Genomic DNA, 16415 nt, shown 5'->3' on the forward strand with positions numbered 1-16415 from the left:
GCTGCTTTTATTTATTTGGAGCTTCTCTTTCCAGGCCAGCTTGGATGGGGCTTGTAGCAAATCTAGAAGGTGTCCCTGCCCATGGCAGGGAATGGGATGAGCTTTAAGCTCCTTTCTAACCCAAACCATTCCATGGTTTTAACTCCCATTAGGTTTCGGTGGGCAGAAGATCATCTCTAGTTTGAGGAGTGATTTGGGGTTTTCTGGGTAAAAAGGAGCTTAGAAATATCAGAATCTTGCTGTGAAGTCGGGATGGCTGCAGGAAGAACTGTCCATCCCCAGAGTTCTCACATGAGGGAATCTGGGACACAGATTAATCATTCCAGCTGGGTTTTTGTCACTCTGGAGAGCCTGCAGTGTGATTTGTTTGTGCTTTAAGAGAGACTCATGAACCCTTTGGGTGCCGTTATCCTCGTGCTGAGCTTCCAGGGAAGGGGCTGGCCATGGGAATCGCAGGCTTTTCTTGGAAGGAGAAAACACCTGGAAGGAGAGAATCAGGTGCAGCTCCCTCTGCAGCAGCATCGCTCATCCATTGTGGAATTACTGCATTCAGTTCCTCTGAGCAGCCACCTTTAATCCGTCCTGCGCTTTCCACAGCTGGTGTTGGGCCGGGCATTTTCTTTCCCAATCCCAACAGCTGCTGGGAATTCCTGAAACCTCCCTGACTTTCGGGTTTCTGCAGACACAGACACGTGTCTCGGGAGGGGCACGGGGGATGCTGTAGCCTGCTCCAAACAGGATTCCTGGATGCTTTGCGATCTCAGGGTTCCATCAGATGTGATGATCAGGGATTTGGCTCGTTTTCTTGCTTGGAATGATGCCAGTTAATGGTGGTTGTTGGGGTGACAGGATGGTAACAAAGGGACATCTTGAGGAGCTCATTTTGTCATTGAATGGTAGAGATGAACTTGAACTTTGCACAATTTCCCTGAATTTCTGTTTGTTGATTAGCATGATACAGATTTGACTGCACTTTTTTGTGGTCTCTTTCTTAGTATTTGATATTTAAGCCTCCCTAAACAGCCAGGCTTGAGGTATCGCACAAAGGATGGAAGGACAGTTCCTGCTTTCCTCATCCCCAATATCTGGTGCTTCTGCTTCACCATGCATTGCCTTTCCCATTAGCTAAGGAATAAGAAAATCCTGTACAAAACAAGACCAAATGCTCTTATTTATTCCACTCCAACGAGTGGAGACTGCAGCAAATCCTCCGGCCGATTGGGTGGGTCAGACTCATGAAATCTGTTTCAAATGGAATCCCTAGGTTGTATTTTTCCTGTCCTCTTGAGGTTTGCCTGATGGTTTGTGGGTGCTGTTCCCAGCCCCTCACACTTCTCTCTGCTGAGATTCCCTGTGAATTTAGTCCCATTTTCTTCTCCTTTCAAGCCTGGGCTCCAAGGGCATGCAGAGCAATCCTTCCAGTTCTGCAATAACAGGGTTGCACTGCCACCACCCTGGGGCTGGTCTGCACCTCAGATTCATCCCTTCCCATCTGCTTTACCCCCTCAAAGATTTCAGGGAATCCTCTGTTGCTCACTGCCTGCTGTTTGCTGGGAACTGGTTGGGATTTTCCCCCACTGAGGTGTTGGTTTCGGGAAGAAATGTGGAGGGGCAGCTCCAATTTCTGCTCTCTGTGATCAGGGACAGCACTGAGGGAGCAGCTGGAGCTGTGCCAGGGGAGGCTTTAGGCTGGAGATCAGGGAAAGGTTCTTCCCCAGAGGGTGCTGGCACTGCCCAGGCTCCCCAGGGAATGGGCACGGCCCCGAAGCTGCCAGAGCTCCAGGAGCATTTGGACAGCACTGCCAGGGATGTCCAGGGTGGGATTGGTGGGGTGTCTGTGCAGGGCCAGGGGTTGGATTGATCCCTGTGGGTCCCCTCCAGCTGAGGACATTCCATGGTTCTGTGCAAGGCGTTTAGCAGGAGTGGAGCTTCAGGAGACCAGCTCCCAGCACCACTGACAGGGAATCAAAGGGATGCTGTCTGGCTGCAAAGCATCAATCTCACACTGGCTCCCTGGGGTTCTGAGCAAGGAATTGGGATGCCTCAAGGTCAGTCCCATGGTGAAGCCATTATCTCCCTCTTTCCCAGGCTCTGGCACTGCCCTTTGCCCACACCAACATTTCACCGTGGACCTTTAGGCATGTAGGTTCTTCTCTCCATCCCCCTTGCACAGCAAGGTGACGGCTCTGAGTCTGAAATTTGCAGAGGCTGGTGGGTGTCTGCCCTCCGTAATTCACATTTTTTGCTAAAAAAGCCCAGCCATGAATTCCAGCACATTTGGACTTCACACACTCCAGCACCTCTCTGGGGGTCAAGGACATGCTTAATGCTGTGTTTGTTTTTCAGGAATATCACACTTCTCATCACCTTTTTAGATTTTTATTAGGGCAGCAAAGAGTTGTGGAATGGTTTGGGTTGGAGGGACCTTAAAGCCCATCCAGTGCCACCCCTGCCATGGGCAGGGACACCTTCCACTGTCCCAGGCTGCTCCAAGCCCTGTCCAGCCTGGCCTTGGACACTGCCAGCGATCCAGGGGAAGCCACAGCTGCTCTGGGCACCTTGTGCCAGGGCTCTCCACTCTCACAGGGAAGGATTTATCTCCAGTATCCCGTCTGAACCTCATCTTTTTCTGTGGGAAGCCATTCTCACTTGTCCTGGCACCCCAGGCTCTGATAAAAAGTCCCTTCCCATGTTTCATTAGCTCCCTTCAGGTGTCTGTTTCCAGTTGTCTGCACATCCCTCTGAACTCTGGAGAGGCAGCAGCTCAGGGCAGGGAGCTGGAAACCTCTGCTCCCTGAATGAATCCCAGTGCTGCAGAGGGTTTGTTAACCTTGGCTTCTGGTGGCTCTTGTTCCTTTACCTGCAAAATGGGGTTAACTGCTGGAATGTGGAAGGCTGGAATGTTTGAGGCATTTCAAATTGTGTCTCTGTGGCCAGACCAGGTGTCTGTCTGTGCTGGAACTCTTTTTTGTTCCACCTGAGAGAGGGAACATACTTTCCATATTGTTTTGCTGTGTTTAGCAAACAGATCTGCCTTTAAACCCCTTCCATGTGATCCAGCCCTGCTCCTGGGCACTGCTTGGGATGGTTAATCCCTGGTTGGGAGCTTCAGTCAAAGGCTTCACCTCTAGAATGGCAGGGATGGGCATGAAGATGGAACACAGATAGGTTTGATGTGAGACACAGCCCATGGGCATCCCAACAGCACCATTTGGGTGTGTCTGACACACTCCTATGTCACAGAAGTTCAGATCAGGAGGGGAGGGCAGTTTGTGGTGCTCATCCCTGGTAATGTCCATGTGGAGATGATGATGGATATCCTGGTGTCCTGCTTGCTATTAAAAACATCGCATCAGCGCCACTGCCAAGTCAGCAGTGTGTCTGAAAGCCCTGAGTATTGATTCAAATCAAACCTTGGCCAGCCAGGCTGCAATAAAATGGCTTTTTTTTTTTCAGTATATCTTTCTCTTTTTATGGCTTGAAAGTCAGGAGCCTTGAGCTCATCTTTGTTTTGGGCGCAAGGTCTGGGGGCTGTTCGTGACTTGTGTGTTTTTGTGGGGAGAAGGTTGTGGTTGGTGAATCTGGACTGAAGAATAACTTTGTTTATTGCACAAAATAAAATTCTTACTCACATGCCCCCCGCTCCCCCAACTCCTCCTTTACCACTGCCCAGGGCTGGACATGAGCCGCCTCTGCCCAGGTGGGCAAGAGGCCGATGGCCCCTGGCTGGTCCCAGCATGTGGCACCTGGAGACATGGTTTAGTGAGGACATGGTAGTGCTGCACTCAGTGATGGTGTAGGGTTTTTCCAGCCTTACCAATTCCATGATTCTGCCAAAGACTGCGTCATGATGGAGCACCAAAGGTTGGAGCATGAGCACCCACAGCAGGAAAACCCTGACCTAGACCTGGCTGTGCTTGACTTCATTTCCCTGAAACTCCATCCTTCGTTTCCACAGCAAAATATTAAACCTGAGTTTTGCAGCAGTGTTCGATACCAGAATCCTGCCTGGTTGTCCCACCTGAGATTGCCTGGGTTCTGGGGACAGCACTGCAGTGAGGTGTGAATGCTGGTTGTTTCCAGCTTCTGGAAATCTGGTGGTTTCTGAAGGGCATCGTGTGTCGAGCCCTCGATGGATTTTTGGAAACGAGGCTTACACCCATTTCTTTCCCTCTCACTGATCCTGCTGCCCCCTCTGCCTGATTCAACAGGAGCAGGAAAGTCTCAAAGATCCTGCTCTAGGATCCAGTAGGCTTAGGTGGGATATTGGGATAAATCTTTCCCTGTGAGGGTGGGGAGGCCCTGGCACAGGGTGCCCAGAGCAGCTGTGGCTGCCCCTGGATCCCTGGCAGTGCCCAAGGGCAGGTTGGACGGGGCTTGGAGCAGCCTGGGGCAGTGGAAGGAGTCCCTGCCAATGGAACGAGATGAGCTTTAAGGTCCCTCCCAACCCAAACCATTCCATGATTCAACAACCCTCAGTTCCCCAAGTTCCATAAGACTGGAAAGGGACTGGGAGCATCCTCAACAAAGGCAAGAGAGCTCAAAATCCTCTTTGAGAGAGGAGGGAGAGGCCCAACCCTCCCATCCTGAGTGGTTCAGGGGTAGGAAATGCTGTTTTCCTGCTCCTCAGCCGTGGGGCTGCAGGAGCTGCAGGAGGTGGATGAGCTCCAGGGCTCCCCCAGCCAGGGAAGGTCCAGCACTGGCCTTTCCTGCAGCGCTGCCCACGGGACACGTGGGGACCACTGCGGCTTCTGCCGGGGCCAGCACCCCTGGGAATGGTCTGGGAGATGCCCTCGGCTCTGCTGTGCAGAGAACAGACTTCAACCAAATAATGCCACAAGCCTCTAATGCAGCCTGTCGAGAAAATCGACAATTAAGGCATCCAGTGTGGTTGGATGTTTTGTTAACAAACCCTTTCCTAAGATATTTTCACGTTTTTCATTCGATTATTCTGCCCGGGCATTTGGAAGTGGGCTTTGGGCTGAATGGAAATCCAGAACACTCAGGAGTTGTTTTCAGGCTGATTTTTCAGATGATCAGAAGTGGGCTGGATTTAGGTCAGTGGCTGTGTTTTCCTCGTGGTTCTGTTATAAATTCCCTTCATTTGTGCAGATGAACCAATTTCAGTGACTTTGGGAGGTTTCAGGTGTTGTAGAACTCAGGGAATGCTGTGACATTCTCACAGGCTGTCCTCCAAACAATTATCCACAGCTTTCGAAGAGCTCGTCCAGGAGCTCCTGTGCCCTCCTAATGAAGGGAGGGGTGAAAGCAATTCCCAGGATCTCCCAATGTGTGTTTTTCCGATCGGGAATTCTTGCCAATAAATCATCCTAAGCAGGTTTGGATAAATTTTTCTATCCCTTAAAGTTCTTCCTCCTGCAGCAGATGTCACACCAGGAGAAGCAGCTGCCCCTTTCTTTGTTAAAACCTCATTTTTCCAGCCTCAAAGCATTTTATTTGCTTGGTTAGGGGTCATTCCGGGTTTTGGGGCTCACAGGGAGTTCAGTTTGCAAGTGGAACAGGATTTTTTGCTGGGAAAAGCTGAGGTGAGGATAATTGGAATTCAGGGCTTTGCGGGGGCCGGCAGAGGGAGTGTGTGAGCCCGAAATCCTCCTCATTTCCTACAAAATTTAGGGGATTTCCGGGAGCACGGGAAAAGGGAACAGCCGATTATTGCACCCTAGAGCTGCTGCTTGCTGCCAGGGCTTGGCAAGGCAGATTTTGGCAGGTTTGAAACAAATCCAACTGTTTTAAGGGTAATGATATTGTCCAAAAACATGGAAATTCTCCAAATAACAAAATGCATCCATAATAACTGGAGGGGTTGGTGGATGGTAGAGATTTTGACTTTTTTCGTGGCATTTTGCAAGTAAATTTAAGGATTGTCTTTTTTGGTGTGGAAAGGGAAATACAAAACTCACAGGAATTTTGTTTTCAGACTTGCTTTTCATGTGAGCAAAACCAGGCTGGATTTTGGGTCAGTTGAAGTGTTTTTCTTGTGGTTTCATGATAAATTTCCTGCTTGTTTACTCATATTTATTAAGATTTTATGAAGCTTTGGAGCCATTTATGAAGTTTTGTAATAACAATAATAACAGTAATAATGGTGATTTCCCTACATACTCCTCAAGTGTGGTGTCATTAAACTCTGCTGCTTCCCCTTTTCCTGTGAATCCCACGCTAAAAAGTTCCTCAAACACCAGCTCCCTGATTTGTATTCCACCAATAAATCCAGGATAACCCCCCACATTTTCATTCTGGTTTTCAGTGCGTTAATTTTGTGAGAAAACAGATTCAGCAGGATTTATTTGTAGGTTGCTGTGCTGTTTGTGTGATAAATCCTGCTGTGTAATGTCACATTGCTGCTTATTTTTCAACTGAAACCTTGAAAAAAACAAGCAGGAATCTGGAGTAGCAGAGGGTCAGCTCATCACTGGGCTGGGAGGAATTCCTGGGATCATTTTTATTACAGAAATGTCAACCAAAATTCAGCTGCAGTGATGCTGTTTCAGGACAATGGGCAGCAGTAAAAATAATGTAATTTGGATTTTTTTCCCAAAGTCCATAAACTCACTGTTATAACAGGGAAAACCATCACAGGGTGGTTTTGCTGACAGAGAAATGTTGGAATCTTCAACCTTGCATTTGGAATTTAGGAATCCTTTCTTTTCCTGGGTGACTTGTACAAAAGAAAAACAATTTCCTGTTGGAAAAAAAAAAAAAAAGAAAAAGAAAACCAGGGAAAGCTGTTCTTTGAGGAACTCTTGGAATTGCCTGTTTTGCAGGGATAAGGGGCATCCATGGTGCCAGTATTCCCAAGATTTCACTCTGTACAGACAGGATACTGTTCATCCCACAGCTTCCCAGAGGCTTTCTTTTCTTTTTTTTGGACTAAAATCTGCTCTTTTTTTCCCCATTGTTGAGCTTGCCCAGCAGCTGATTTCCAAAAGGATCAGTTCCAGCTGCTGCAGGTTTGGGAGGACTGGGAACGTTGTTTTATTTAATGGTGTTTATCCCAATCCTGAATCCCGTGGTTCCCACAGACCTTTCACTCCCTCTGCTGCTGCTTTTATAAAATATTGTGCTTCTCCTTGGAAATAGTGCTGCATTTTTCTCTTTTCACCCCAGAGAAGGTCTCAGAGCATCTTTTAGAACAAAACCAGGAGCAGGGGAAGCTGCAGGTGAAGTCCTTGATGACACAGCTGGGGAGACAAACACAAAAATATTGAAAATGTAGAAAGACTCGTTCCCGTAGAGATAAGATTTTTTAAAAGGAAAAAATGAACTGTTTCTGTCTGATGGAAGGTTTTTTTATTTGTACTGGGGCAGAGAATCAGCCAGAAGCGTCTGTCCCCAGAGTGCCCCCTGGAGACTGCTGGCACACGAAAGAAGTGATTCCAAAGTATGAGGAAGAGTCTGGAGCAGGTTGGAGACAGCTGCTGCCTTCCACCCCTAAATTACCACCAGGGCTCCTGATTGCCCAGGTGCAATTAAATCCCTCTCTCCTGGCAGCCCAGGCCCTTGGCCAGGCGGGGCTGGCTCCTTTCACAGACCTGGAATGTTTCGTTCCTGGTGGGAGCAATGCAGCTCCTCGTCTGGCGTTTGGCGGGAGCATTCCTTGTGGCCTGTGAAAATGAGCATTCCCTGTGTGTGAGGTGTGCTCTGACTCAGGAATGGTGCCCAGCCTCTCATTGCCACTCAACAGCTTTGCCTTGGAGGCTTTTTTCCATAAAATCCATAAAAAGAGTGGGGAAAGAAGGCAGGTCAAAAACCCTGTGGGTTCAAGCACTTTGTGGAGCAGCTGGAAGCTGTGGAGAAGAGGAGGCAACTCAGAATAGGAACCACCAGTGCCACCCACACCTGAGCTTTGGGGTCCCGTGGGACCAGGAGAGGGGCCTGCAGGTAGGAAAACCTCCTTGGGTCAAAAGAGGATTTGCAGGAGCAGGTTTTGAGCAGTACTTCAACCTGGTGGGGTTATTTTTGCCTGCATTTAATATTCTTCAGCTGTTTGTTCCAGATAGTTACTTTCGGAATAAATAGCAGGTTCTTAACTAATTTTAGGAGGGGAGGGAGGGAAAATTGAAGTGCTCAGAAAAGAGGAAAAGGATTATGAGATGTTTTGCCAGCTGGCAGAGACACAGCTTTTAGGAAAGGGCAGGCAGATTCCGTTGGCGCCAGCAGAGCTCTGCTCCCGCTGCCCCTCCAGCACAATTCCTCCTTGCTCCAGCTTCAGGCTGATTCCTGAATGCCCTTAAATCTTCCTGGTGCTGGAATATAAAGGCATTTCTCTGGGACCAGGAGGGCTCTGGGGTGCAGAATATGATGGAACGTTTGGGGGTTGGATTGGTGTTTTTAGGGATCGATCCAATTCCGGAGTCAATTGGATTGCAGCTACTTTAGGATGAGACACAGCTGCTTAAATCTCTTGGTTGCAGCTTTTTGAGTGCCCAGAGATTCATTTTAGCCCAGGTACAAAGTGGAGCCCAGCACAGTGCAAGCAGGGAGCACCTGGAAAGCCAGAATGAGAGAGAAACCACCTCTTGCATCACCCCAAAGTGCAGGAATGCTCAGTTCTGCTGCTGGAATAACCAGTAAAATCCCAGGTGTGAGATTTTCTCTCATGGATCTGCTGAATAACTGGCAGCAGGAGCTGCTGGGATGCTTTAGCTCTTTCTTGCCACCTGCCTGGGATCTTTTTCGTTTTTCTGTACTGGAGCAAAGTTTTTGGACAGGGCTTTGCTTTGCATTCCAGGGGTGGTTATTCCCAGCCTGCCAATCCAAACAAAATCCACATCCGTGTCAGGTCAAGCTTGGGGGGTTATTTTGACAGCAAGCTGCCTTTTGGGAGCTGAGCTTATGTCTGGCCTTGTTTTCCTTCCAAAAAAGAACACGGCGTGGGTGTGAAAACTCTGAGGATGGGTATTCCTTATGTTCAAACATTTAGGAAGCAAGGACTTACCAAAGGAGATACTCTGGAATATTTATGATATTATGTGGCTTGGGAAGAGCAGACAAAATTCAGTGGAGCTTCTCCATCCTCAAATATGCTATTTGAGGCTCCTCCCACTGTTTTAAAATGTGGCCTTAAAGATAATTTTTGTTGTTTTGTGCCTGGGATCAGCCTGCCGTGTTGGGTTATTCCTGAGCCTGCTTCAGAGGATCCAAACTGGGATTTACTAGCTGGAAAATACCTCTTTCTAGTGGTTGTGCATTCCTGCACTTCCCATGACTCTCTCCAGCAGGATTTGGACCTTATTTAGAGCACAAATAAAGGACAAATAAAAGTTATTTGGATCAGAGAAGGTCTTGACAACCCCCAGTCCATTGCCACCTGCAGTGTCTCGCTGTCCCCGGGCCAGAGGCAAACCCTCCTGCTCAGGGTCCTGGCACAGCTTGAGGGTGTGAAACCTCTGCATCCTGGGGAGCTGCTCCATGTTCCCAGGCTGGGAGGGAGGGAGTGACAGACCCTCCTGCCCTTCTGTATTCTGTGCTGTATCCCATCCCGGACTGGAGCCCAGCCCCATCCCAGACTGGAGCCCAGCGCCATCCCAAGCAGGAGCACCAGCAGCACTGGCTCCGTGCTGTGTCAGGATGGAAACTGTCACAGGCACTTTCCCAGCTGTGGATGCCTTTGCTTGGAAAAGACCCAACCTTCCATTCTTTCATTGTTTTTTAGCACAACTCCACTTTTCCTTTCCCCCCCCCCACTTTCCAGCCCTGAGTCCCTGGGAATCCGTGCCTGTTCTGCTGCGTAAGGCAGGTTCCTGGCAGGAGCAGCAGCACCCGTCACAGCGTTTGGGTTCCAGCCTCCCTTGTCACAATGTTGACTCCAGCAGGGATTTCTGACACGGGAAACGTGCGGAGCATCTGCTGGGATGCGAGCTCTCTGCTGGGTTCTGCCATGCTTCCTCCCAAAGATTGACAGCCCTGTGGATTTTCCAAAGCTGCTTCATCAGGGAACCTGACAGCAGTGGAGGCTGATGCTGTCACCTGTCATTTTCCTGGGCATGAACTGGTTGCCATGGAAACCTTTCCCACTACTTGTCTCCACTGCCTGCCATTCCCACAGCATGGCAAAACCTTGGATTAGTAACAACAGCTCAGGTTATTTCTGATAAATAAACCATGTTTATAAATCAGATTGATGACCCAAGTTGATGTGGTTTAATGAATTTGTTTATTAGGATATTTCTATATCAGGATATTTATCCTGCTAAGTAACCCACACTTAAATATGACATCAATAACTTTAATTCCTTCCAGCGGTATTTTCTGGGATAGTTAGGGTGTAGAAAAAGTAATAATATTCTTATATTGGAGGGTGTTAGGGAAAAGCTGTGTCTTTTCTTCCCTCTTGAGGAGCTTGTTTGCTTCCTGGCTTGCTGCAGATTGGATTTATCCTATGGACTGTGTGGATCTGCCTCCAGTAATCTTGGTCGATTTAGGACTGGAGGATGGCTGGGCAGCCTCTGCCTTGTGGACTTGGGAGGAACTCAGGCTGAGCTTGCCCTGGTTTGGGTCCTTTCCTCACGTTAGGGAAGGCTAGAAGGGAATTTCTGGAAAAGAAAGCCCCATGTCATCCCTGGGAGCTGTTACTGTGGTTTGGGCTATTGATCCAGGAGCACTCGAGGGGCAGCTGCCTCCCTTGGTCTCTACTCAGCCACCTTGGAAGGGAAAAGTGCTGCTGCTGTCCTCAAGACAGGCTGGCTGCTTCCCGGGAAGTGGAGTCCAGGAGTTTGTCTTGCAGTGACAGGCATGGATTTAACCTCACATGGTGCCAGCTGCCCAGATTGGACACAGCCACTCGTTAAGGTGGATTTATTTCATGATATGTTTCTGTCATCAAGGTGTCACCTTACACTTGGGATGTTGGGAATAGCTGGAGATACAACCTCTGATATCCCAGCCTTCCAGCAGCAGTAAACCCTGGGAGAGCAGTGAATCCTTGCTTTCCTCACCTAGGGCCAGCCTGGGCTGTGCGCAGGTATTTCACAAATAAAAGGAAAAGGAGTGTAAAAACGAGGCAGGGAATTTTCCCCCCACAAGGAGGTAAAACAGCCTCCCTGGCAGAACAGGTTCCACAGGGTGGAGGGACTGTAAATGTCACTGTGATCCTGTCTCACCTCGGGTGAGATTGCACAGGGACCTTTTCTCCATCCCAGCTGGGCCCCACAGTGCAGGGCAGGGCGGTGAGATGTTTCCTCGTGCCCAGCAAGGGAGCAGCAGCTCCAGGGCTTTAGCTTTGTCTCTCTGCTTACCACTGGAGGCAGCAGCAGGGTGGGAAAACATGGAGTGACCTAGGAAAAGCTGTTCCCAAACCACCCTCAGCTGCTGCGAAACTGCAAAACCCACGTCCTGCACTCAGTGATTGCTGTGCCAGAGAGCCCTCTGGTGTGGCACACACATCTCAGTGCATTTCTGGTGCTCCTGATCCTCCCTGTGACCTCCCCATTGTTGCTTTTCCCAGCTTTGACGTGGGATGCCATGGCCAGCTCCTCAGACAGTGACGATGATGGGTTCATGGCCGTGGATCCAGAGGATGCCGTGGTGGAAGGGACGATGGAGCAGGAGGATGAGCCCCACGCCGAGCTGGAGGTGGAGGAGTCCAGGCCCAGCTCCAGATCGATGCTGGAGCTGCCAGAAGAGGTTTTGGAGTACATCCTGTCCTTCCTCTCTCCCTACCAGGAGCACAAAACCGCTGCCCTTGTCTGCAAACAGTGGTATCGACTGATCAAAGGTACAAGTGATGGCAGTGCATTTCTTTAATGTGGGATTTGGAACCCAGCTCTCTTTTACCTTTGCGTCTTGTTTTCCCCTCAAGCTCTGAAATCTGACTTCTGTGAAATCCCAGAGGAATCCAAACAGCCATGGGTCATTGGCTTTGCTCAAAGCAGGCATGTAGCTGTGCAGACTGAACCCCTCAGCCTCTCTCAGGATAGAAAACCCAGAGAGGCCATGACTTCCCATCCTGGCAGTGTCCAAGGCCAGACTGGATGGGGCTTGGAGTGACCTGAGATAGTGGAAGGTGTCCCCACCCTTGGCAGGGGTTGGAGCTGAGTGAGCTTTGAGGTCTCTTCCAGCCCAAATTGAAACAAAGCCAAAGCCCCACGACAGAGCAGCTCCTTTGCTGCCTTTGGATGCTCCATGTGCTGCACTGGTGACCTTGGATTGCAGTCTCCTCCCCAGAGCCCCTGCCAGTGTCCCACGGCTGATGCAGCTTTAATTGTGCTTCATTTGCGTCTTGTTCAGTAATTAATGTTCCCAATGCTGCTGATTTTGGCTGGAAACAACCCCTGCTCTGGTTCTTACAGCTCTGCTGGAGATAAGTGGAATATAAAATCTGCATGAGTAGAGATGTGCATATTCCAGCTTCCTGGAAGAGGAGCCCAGAGACACAGATCCTGCCTCTGCCTCCGCACAGCATTCATTCCAGAGCCTGGTGGGGTATTTTAATGCTGCAGAAGTACAATACAACAAATGAGGAGGGAAAATTTGGACAAGGATACAAGCAGAACCTTCTGCTTCATTTTATTTTAATACACTCAGTGATTTCTGATAGGATTCTGTTGGATGCACACTTTAATCACAAGCTTCATTTAAAAAAAAAGAAGTTTCAGAGGAGAGCGGTTAAATCCTAGGAAATGGGACACATTGCTGCACAAGGGGAATGTGTTCCTTCTGGAAAACAGGAGTGGGTGTCAGGTGAGGAATGCCCTTGGCAGTTTGTGGGGTGATGGCTCATTTGTGGACTTCTCATCTGAAAGCATTGCTCAGATTCCAGGCATTTCCCACTTTGCCCAGAGCTGAACAGGCTGGGAGTTAAACAAACACAGCTACCCCAGCAGGGACATTGGCCCAAAATTACTCGTTTTGTGAATCATTTTGGGGCAGGAGCTGCCCGCAGCCCTGGGGAAGGGCCTTTTCCAAGTGCAGCAGCCCAAAGTGGCTCCTTGGCTGTTTCCTGGAGTGGCCTGCAAGGGATGCAGCTGGGATGGATAAACACCTGGGATTCACCCCAAGGGGATGTGGGAAACATCCCTGGAGCTGAGGGATGAGCAGCCCAAGGCACAGCGTGGCTTTGGGCTATGTCACCTCTCAGGGGATGAGTGGTGCTGGGCAGTTGGGCCCTTCTGGGGCAATTCCAGCCAAAAAAGGTCAGGAACCACCACCTGTGAGCTGTGCCCTGAGAGGCCACTCGAGGTAAACAATTGATTTGTGTTCTCCTGGTTAATTTTTCCTGTTTGCCAGGATACATCTGCTGTGCAGCCCTGGAGCTCACATTCCCTTTCCCATGTGACTCTCAGGGATCAGCTCCTCCAGGACCCTGGGCTTTATCTTTTTTATTTAAAAGAACTTTCCTGCTTTATATCCCAGAGCAGGATTGCTTGCTGGGAATGTTCCTGGCACAGGGCTTGGGGAAAAACTCTTGGCAGGTTGTGGCATCCTCGGTGCAGGTGCCACCATGTCTGCTGAGCTGCTGCTACTGCCAGAAACCTTCAGATCCTTTTGTCTCCTCAGGGAGCAGCCTCTGGCCCCTCCCAGCACCCTCACACAGAATTTGTGGCAGCCTGTGGCAGCCTTGGAGCATCCCTGCTGATTTTTATCACTGATATCTCCTCTCCAACTTTTTTCAGATCCCTGGCCAGTAGCTGCGTTCACACTCTTAAAAATTGATTATTGCACTGAGGTTCCTTGAGGGAAGGGAAGCTGCTCCTCGGGGTGTGATGAGGGAACGAGGCTGCAGCAGAGGGGGCTGAACACAAGCTCTCCAAAGCATCCCGGTGCTTCCTTCCTTTCCCAAAGGCTCTGCTTCCCAAGCCGGAGCTGCCACGGATGTTGTGACCTGGGCCAGTGCGTGCTGCTGATTTCCACATTTGCAGAGTTCCCTTGTCTTTGTTCTCTTTAATCCCCTGCATTCCCAGCGTGTTTCTAACCCAAGCACAGGGGCTTTGGAGCTGCTGTCACCGTGCAGGCACAGTTTGTTCTTGGGTTTGCTGACAGTGTTGTTCTGTCCCCAGGTGTGGCCCATCAGTGCTACCACGGCTTTATCAAGGCAGTGCAGGAAGGGAACATCCAGTGGGAGAGCCGCACTTACCCCTACCCCGGCACCCCCATCACCCAGCGCTTCTCCCACAGTGAGTATTCCTGGAATCCCGATGGGGGCTGTCGCCCTCGGGGGCTGGCAGTGCCATCATACCTGCCCGTTGCCACCAGTGTTCAAACCCACAGCTGGGCCAACACTCGGCACAAGAGCAGGGGTTTGGGGGCTGCTGGTTATGGTGGGCTCGCTGATCCTAGGAAATGCTGATGGAGTGGAAGTGGGGTGGGATTGTGGCTTTCTGGTTGTGCAGGGATCTTTCGGCAGCTCCCCAGGCTGGAAAACTCTCCCAGATCATGGAGTCAACTCTTGACCTAAACGGGTCCTCACGTGCCTCAGGACACCTCCGGTGATGGTGACTCCAGCACTGCCCTGGGCAGTCTGTGCCAGTGCCTGACCACCCATTCCATGAAGGGTTTTTCACAGTATCCAACCTAAATCTCCCCTGGCACAGCCTGGAGCTGTTGCCCTTGTGCTGTCCCTGTTCCCTGGGAGCAGATACCGATCCCTCCCAGCTGCCCCCTCCTGTCAGGGAGTTGTGCAGAGCCACAAGGTCCCCCCTGAGCCTCCTCTTCTCCAGGCTGAGCCCCTTTCCCAGCTCCCTCAGCTGCTCCTGGTGCTCCAGCTCCGTTCCCATCTCTGGACACATTCCAGCCCCTCCAGGTCCTTCTTGTCCTGAGGCACCCAGAGCCGCCCCCAGGATTTGAGCCTGAACTTTGCATCCCCCTCAACAACCCCTCCCTCAGCCCCTGGACTGGGGTCATTCCCATCAAAGCCAGTGAGTTTTGGTAAGCGCAGCACTCAGGAGATGTGCACCAGCTGCTTGCACACATCCTCTGCATCTGTGAGGAAAACTGGGACTTCTCCAATGTGCTGCATTGAAATCGAGGAGAGCTTCAGGTGGATTTGCTGACAGAAGAGAGCGATTCAGTCAACAGCACCACTCAGTGTTTGGGTGAATTCTTGCCCTGCTTCCAAGATTCTGGAAGAGAACAGAAAGGGAAAAGATACCTAAACACAGTGCCTTTGAGAGAAAGATATTGAAATAAACCCTGTTCTTTGGAGTGCAGTAGCATTGAGCTGCCTCAGCTCCAACAAAAAGAAAAAAAAAAAAAAAAAACACGACAAAAATTTTATCCTGTGATTCCAGCACAGGGTCTGAGCCCTCTGGGCTCTTCCAGGAAGCAAATTACATTTTTCTAAGGGAAGATAAACACGGTGCAAGCCCTGCCATTCCAAGAGCGGCAGGCATCACATTTTCATCTTCCCAAGCAATAATTTATGAGGCAGCCTCTGTGCTGCCTCCTGCCAAGGCAAGTCCGGGAGATGCTGCTGGGAGCTCTGGTGAAGTCATTGTGCTCTGCCGAGGTATCCTTGCCTTCCTGAAGGATGAAAAGGCTCCACAGTTCGCAGCTCATCTTTAGCAACATAAGTGAAGTGCTTATTAACGACTTCACATTTGCATGTATTTCCCTTCAATTTTAGCAGTGTTTTTGCAACTGCTGAGTGCTCAGACCAGCTAGAAATTCCCTGGAAAAGACTCAGTTGTCCCAAAGAGCACTGTGTGCTCTTTCCTTTATCCTGCTGCCTGCCACAGGCTTCCTGGCTCCAAAGTGAGTTGTCTTCCTAAATCCACTGCCCTCAGAGCATGTAATCCGTATTAGCCTCACTCGGTGACAGTGCCCCAGCTCTGCCTGCCCCCTGTGGCCATGGCAGCGTTATTAATGCACTTTGTGGGCACAAAGCTAATCTGGATTAACTTGTTTGCTGACTTAAACGGATTGGTTTGTGAGCAGCTGCCCAGATCTGCAGGCTCTGCTTTCCCTGCAGCAGCATTCCGTGCCTGCGGGCGAGATTCCAGCATTAAAGCAAAGCTACAAATCATCGGTTCCGGAAAGTCAAACTGAATCTCTGAACTGTCACCTAAAATCCGAAGGGATGATGGTGAGCTGAGGTGGAGGGAACAGGAGGTTTGGGCAGTGGGGAGGAATGCAGGGAGGACTCACAAAGCCCTTTTTGAGAGATGAGTGATTTGCCAGTGTTTGCGGGAAGACGTCACCGCCCAGGCACGAGTCAGTGCTGCCATCAAAGCTCTGTCTGGGGCTCACTCTCTCTTCCAAGAATTATTAGAACTATCCCAGACGTGCTCACAGGGAGTGCAAACGGACAAGGAGGGGAATTCTTAGCAGTTGGAGGTCAACCTGTCTGCTCTCAGTCCTGAAGGGAGGAATGGCAAAGTGCTTGATAAGGAATAATGAATGGAAGGTGCTGCCGTGGGGAGTACAGGGTACACAGCTGAGAACAAACTGTGGACAAG

At 50.1% G+C, this 16415-nt stretch overlaps 1 protein-coding gene across 3 annotated transcripts in view; it reads left to right on the forward strand.

The window, feature by feature from the left end:
- Nucleotides 1-16415, forward strand: part of FBXO42 (F-box protein 42) — a 45211-nt gene that overhangs the window by 3832 nt on the left and 24964 nt on the right. For all 3 annotated transcript variants that reach the window (XM_066334445.1, XM_066334447.1, XM_066334446.1), the window contains exons 2-3: nt 11468-11737; nt 14019-14135. In XM_066334445.1, coding sequence (XP_066190542.1) covers nt 11485-11737; nt 14019-14135 — 370 coding nt within the window. In that variant the 5' untranslated portion in view covers nt 11468-11484. The remainder of the gene's footprint in view (nt 1-11467; nt 11738-14018; nt 14136-16415) is intronic.

This window comes from Sylvia atricapilla, chromosome 22 (assembly GCF_009819655.1).
Source record: "Sylvia atricapilla isolate bSylAtr1 chromosome 22, bSylAtr1.pri, whole genome shotgun sequence".
In the NCBI taxonomy this organism is placed as follows: Eukaryota; Metazoa; Chordata; class Aves; order Passeriformes; family Sylviidae; genus Sylvia; species Sylvia atricapilla.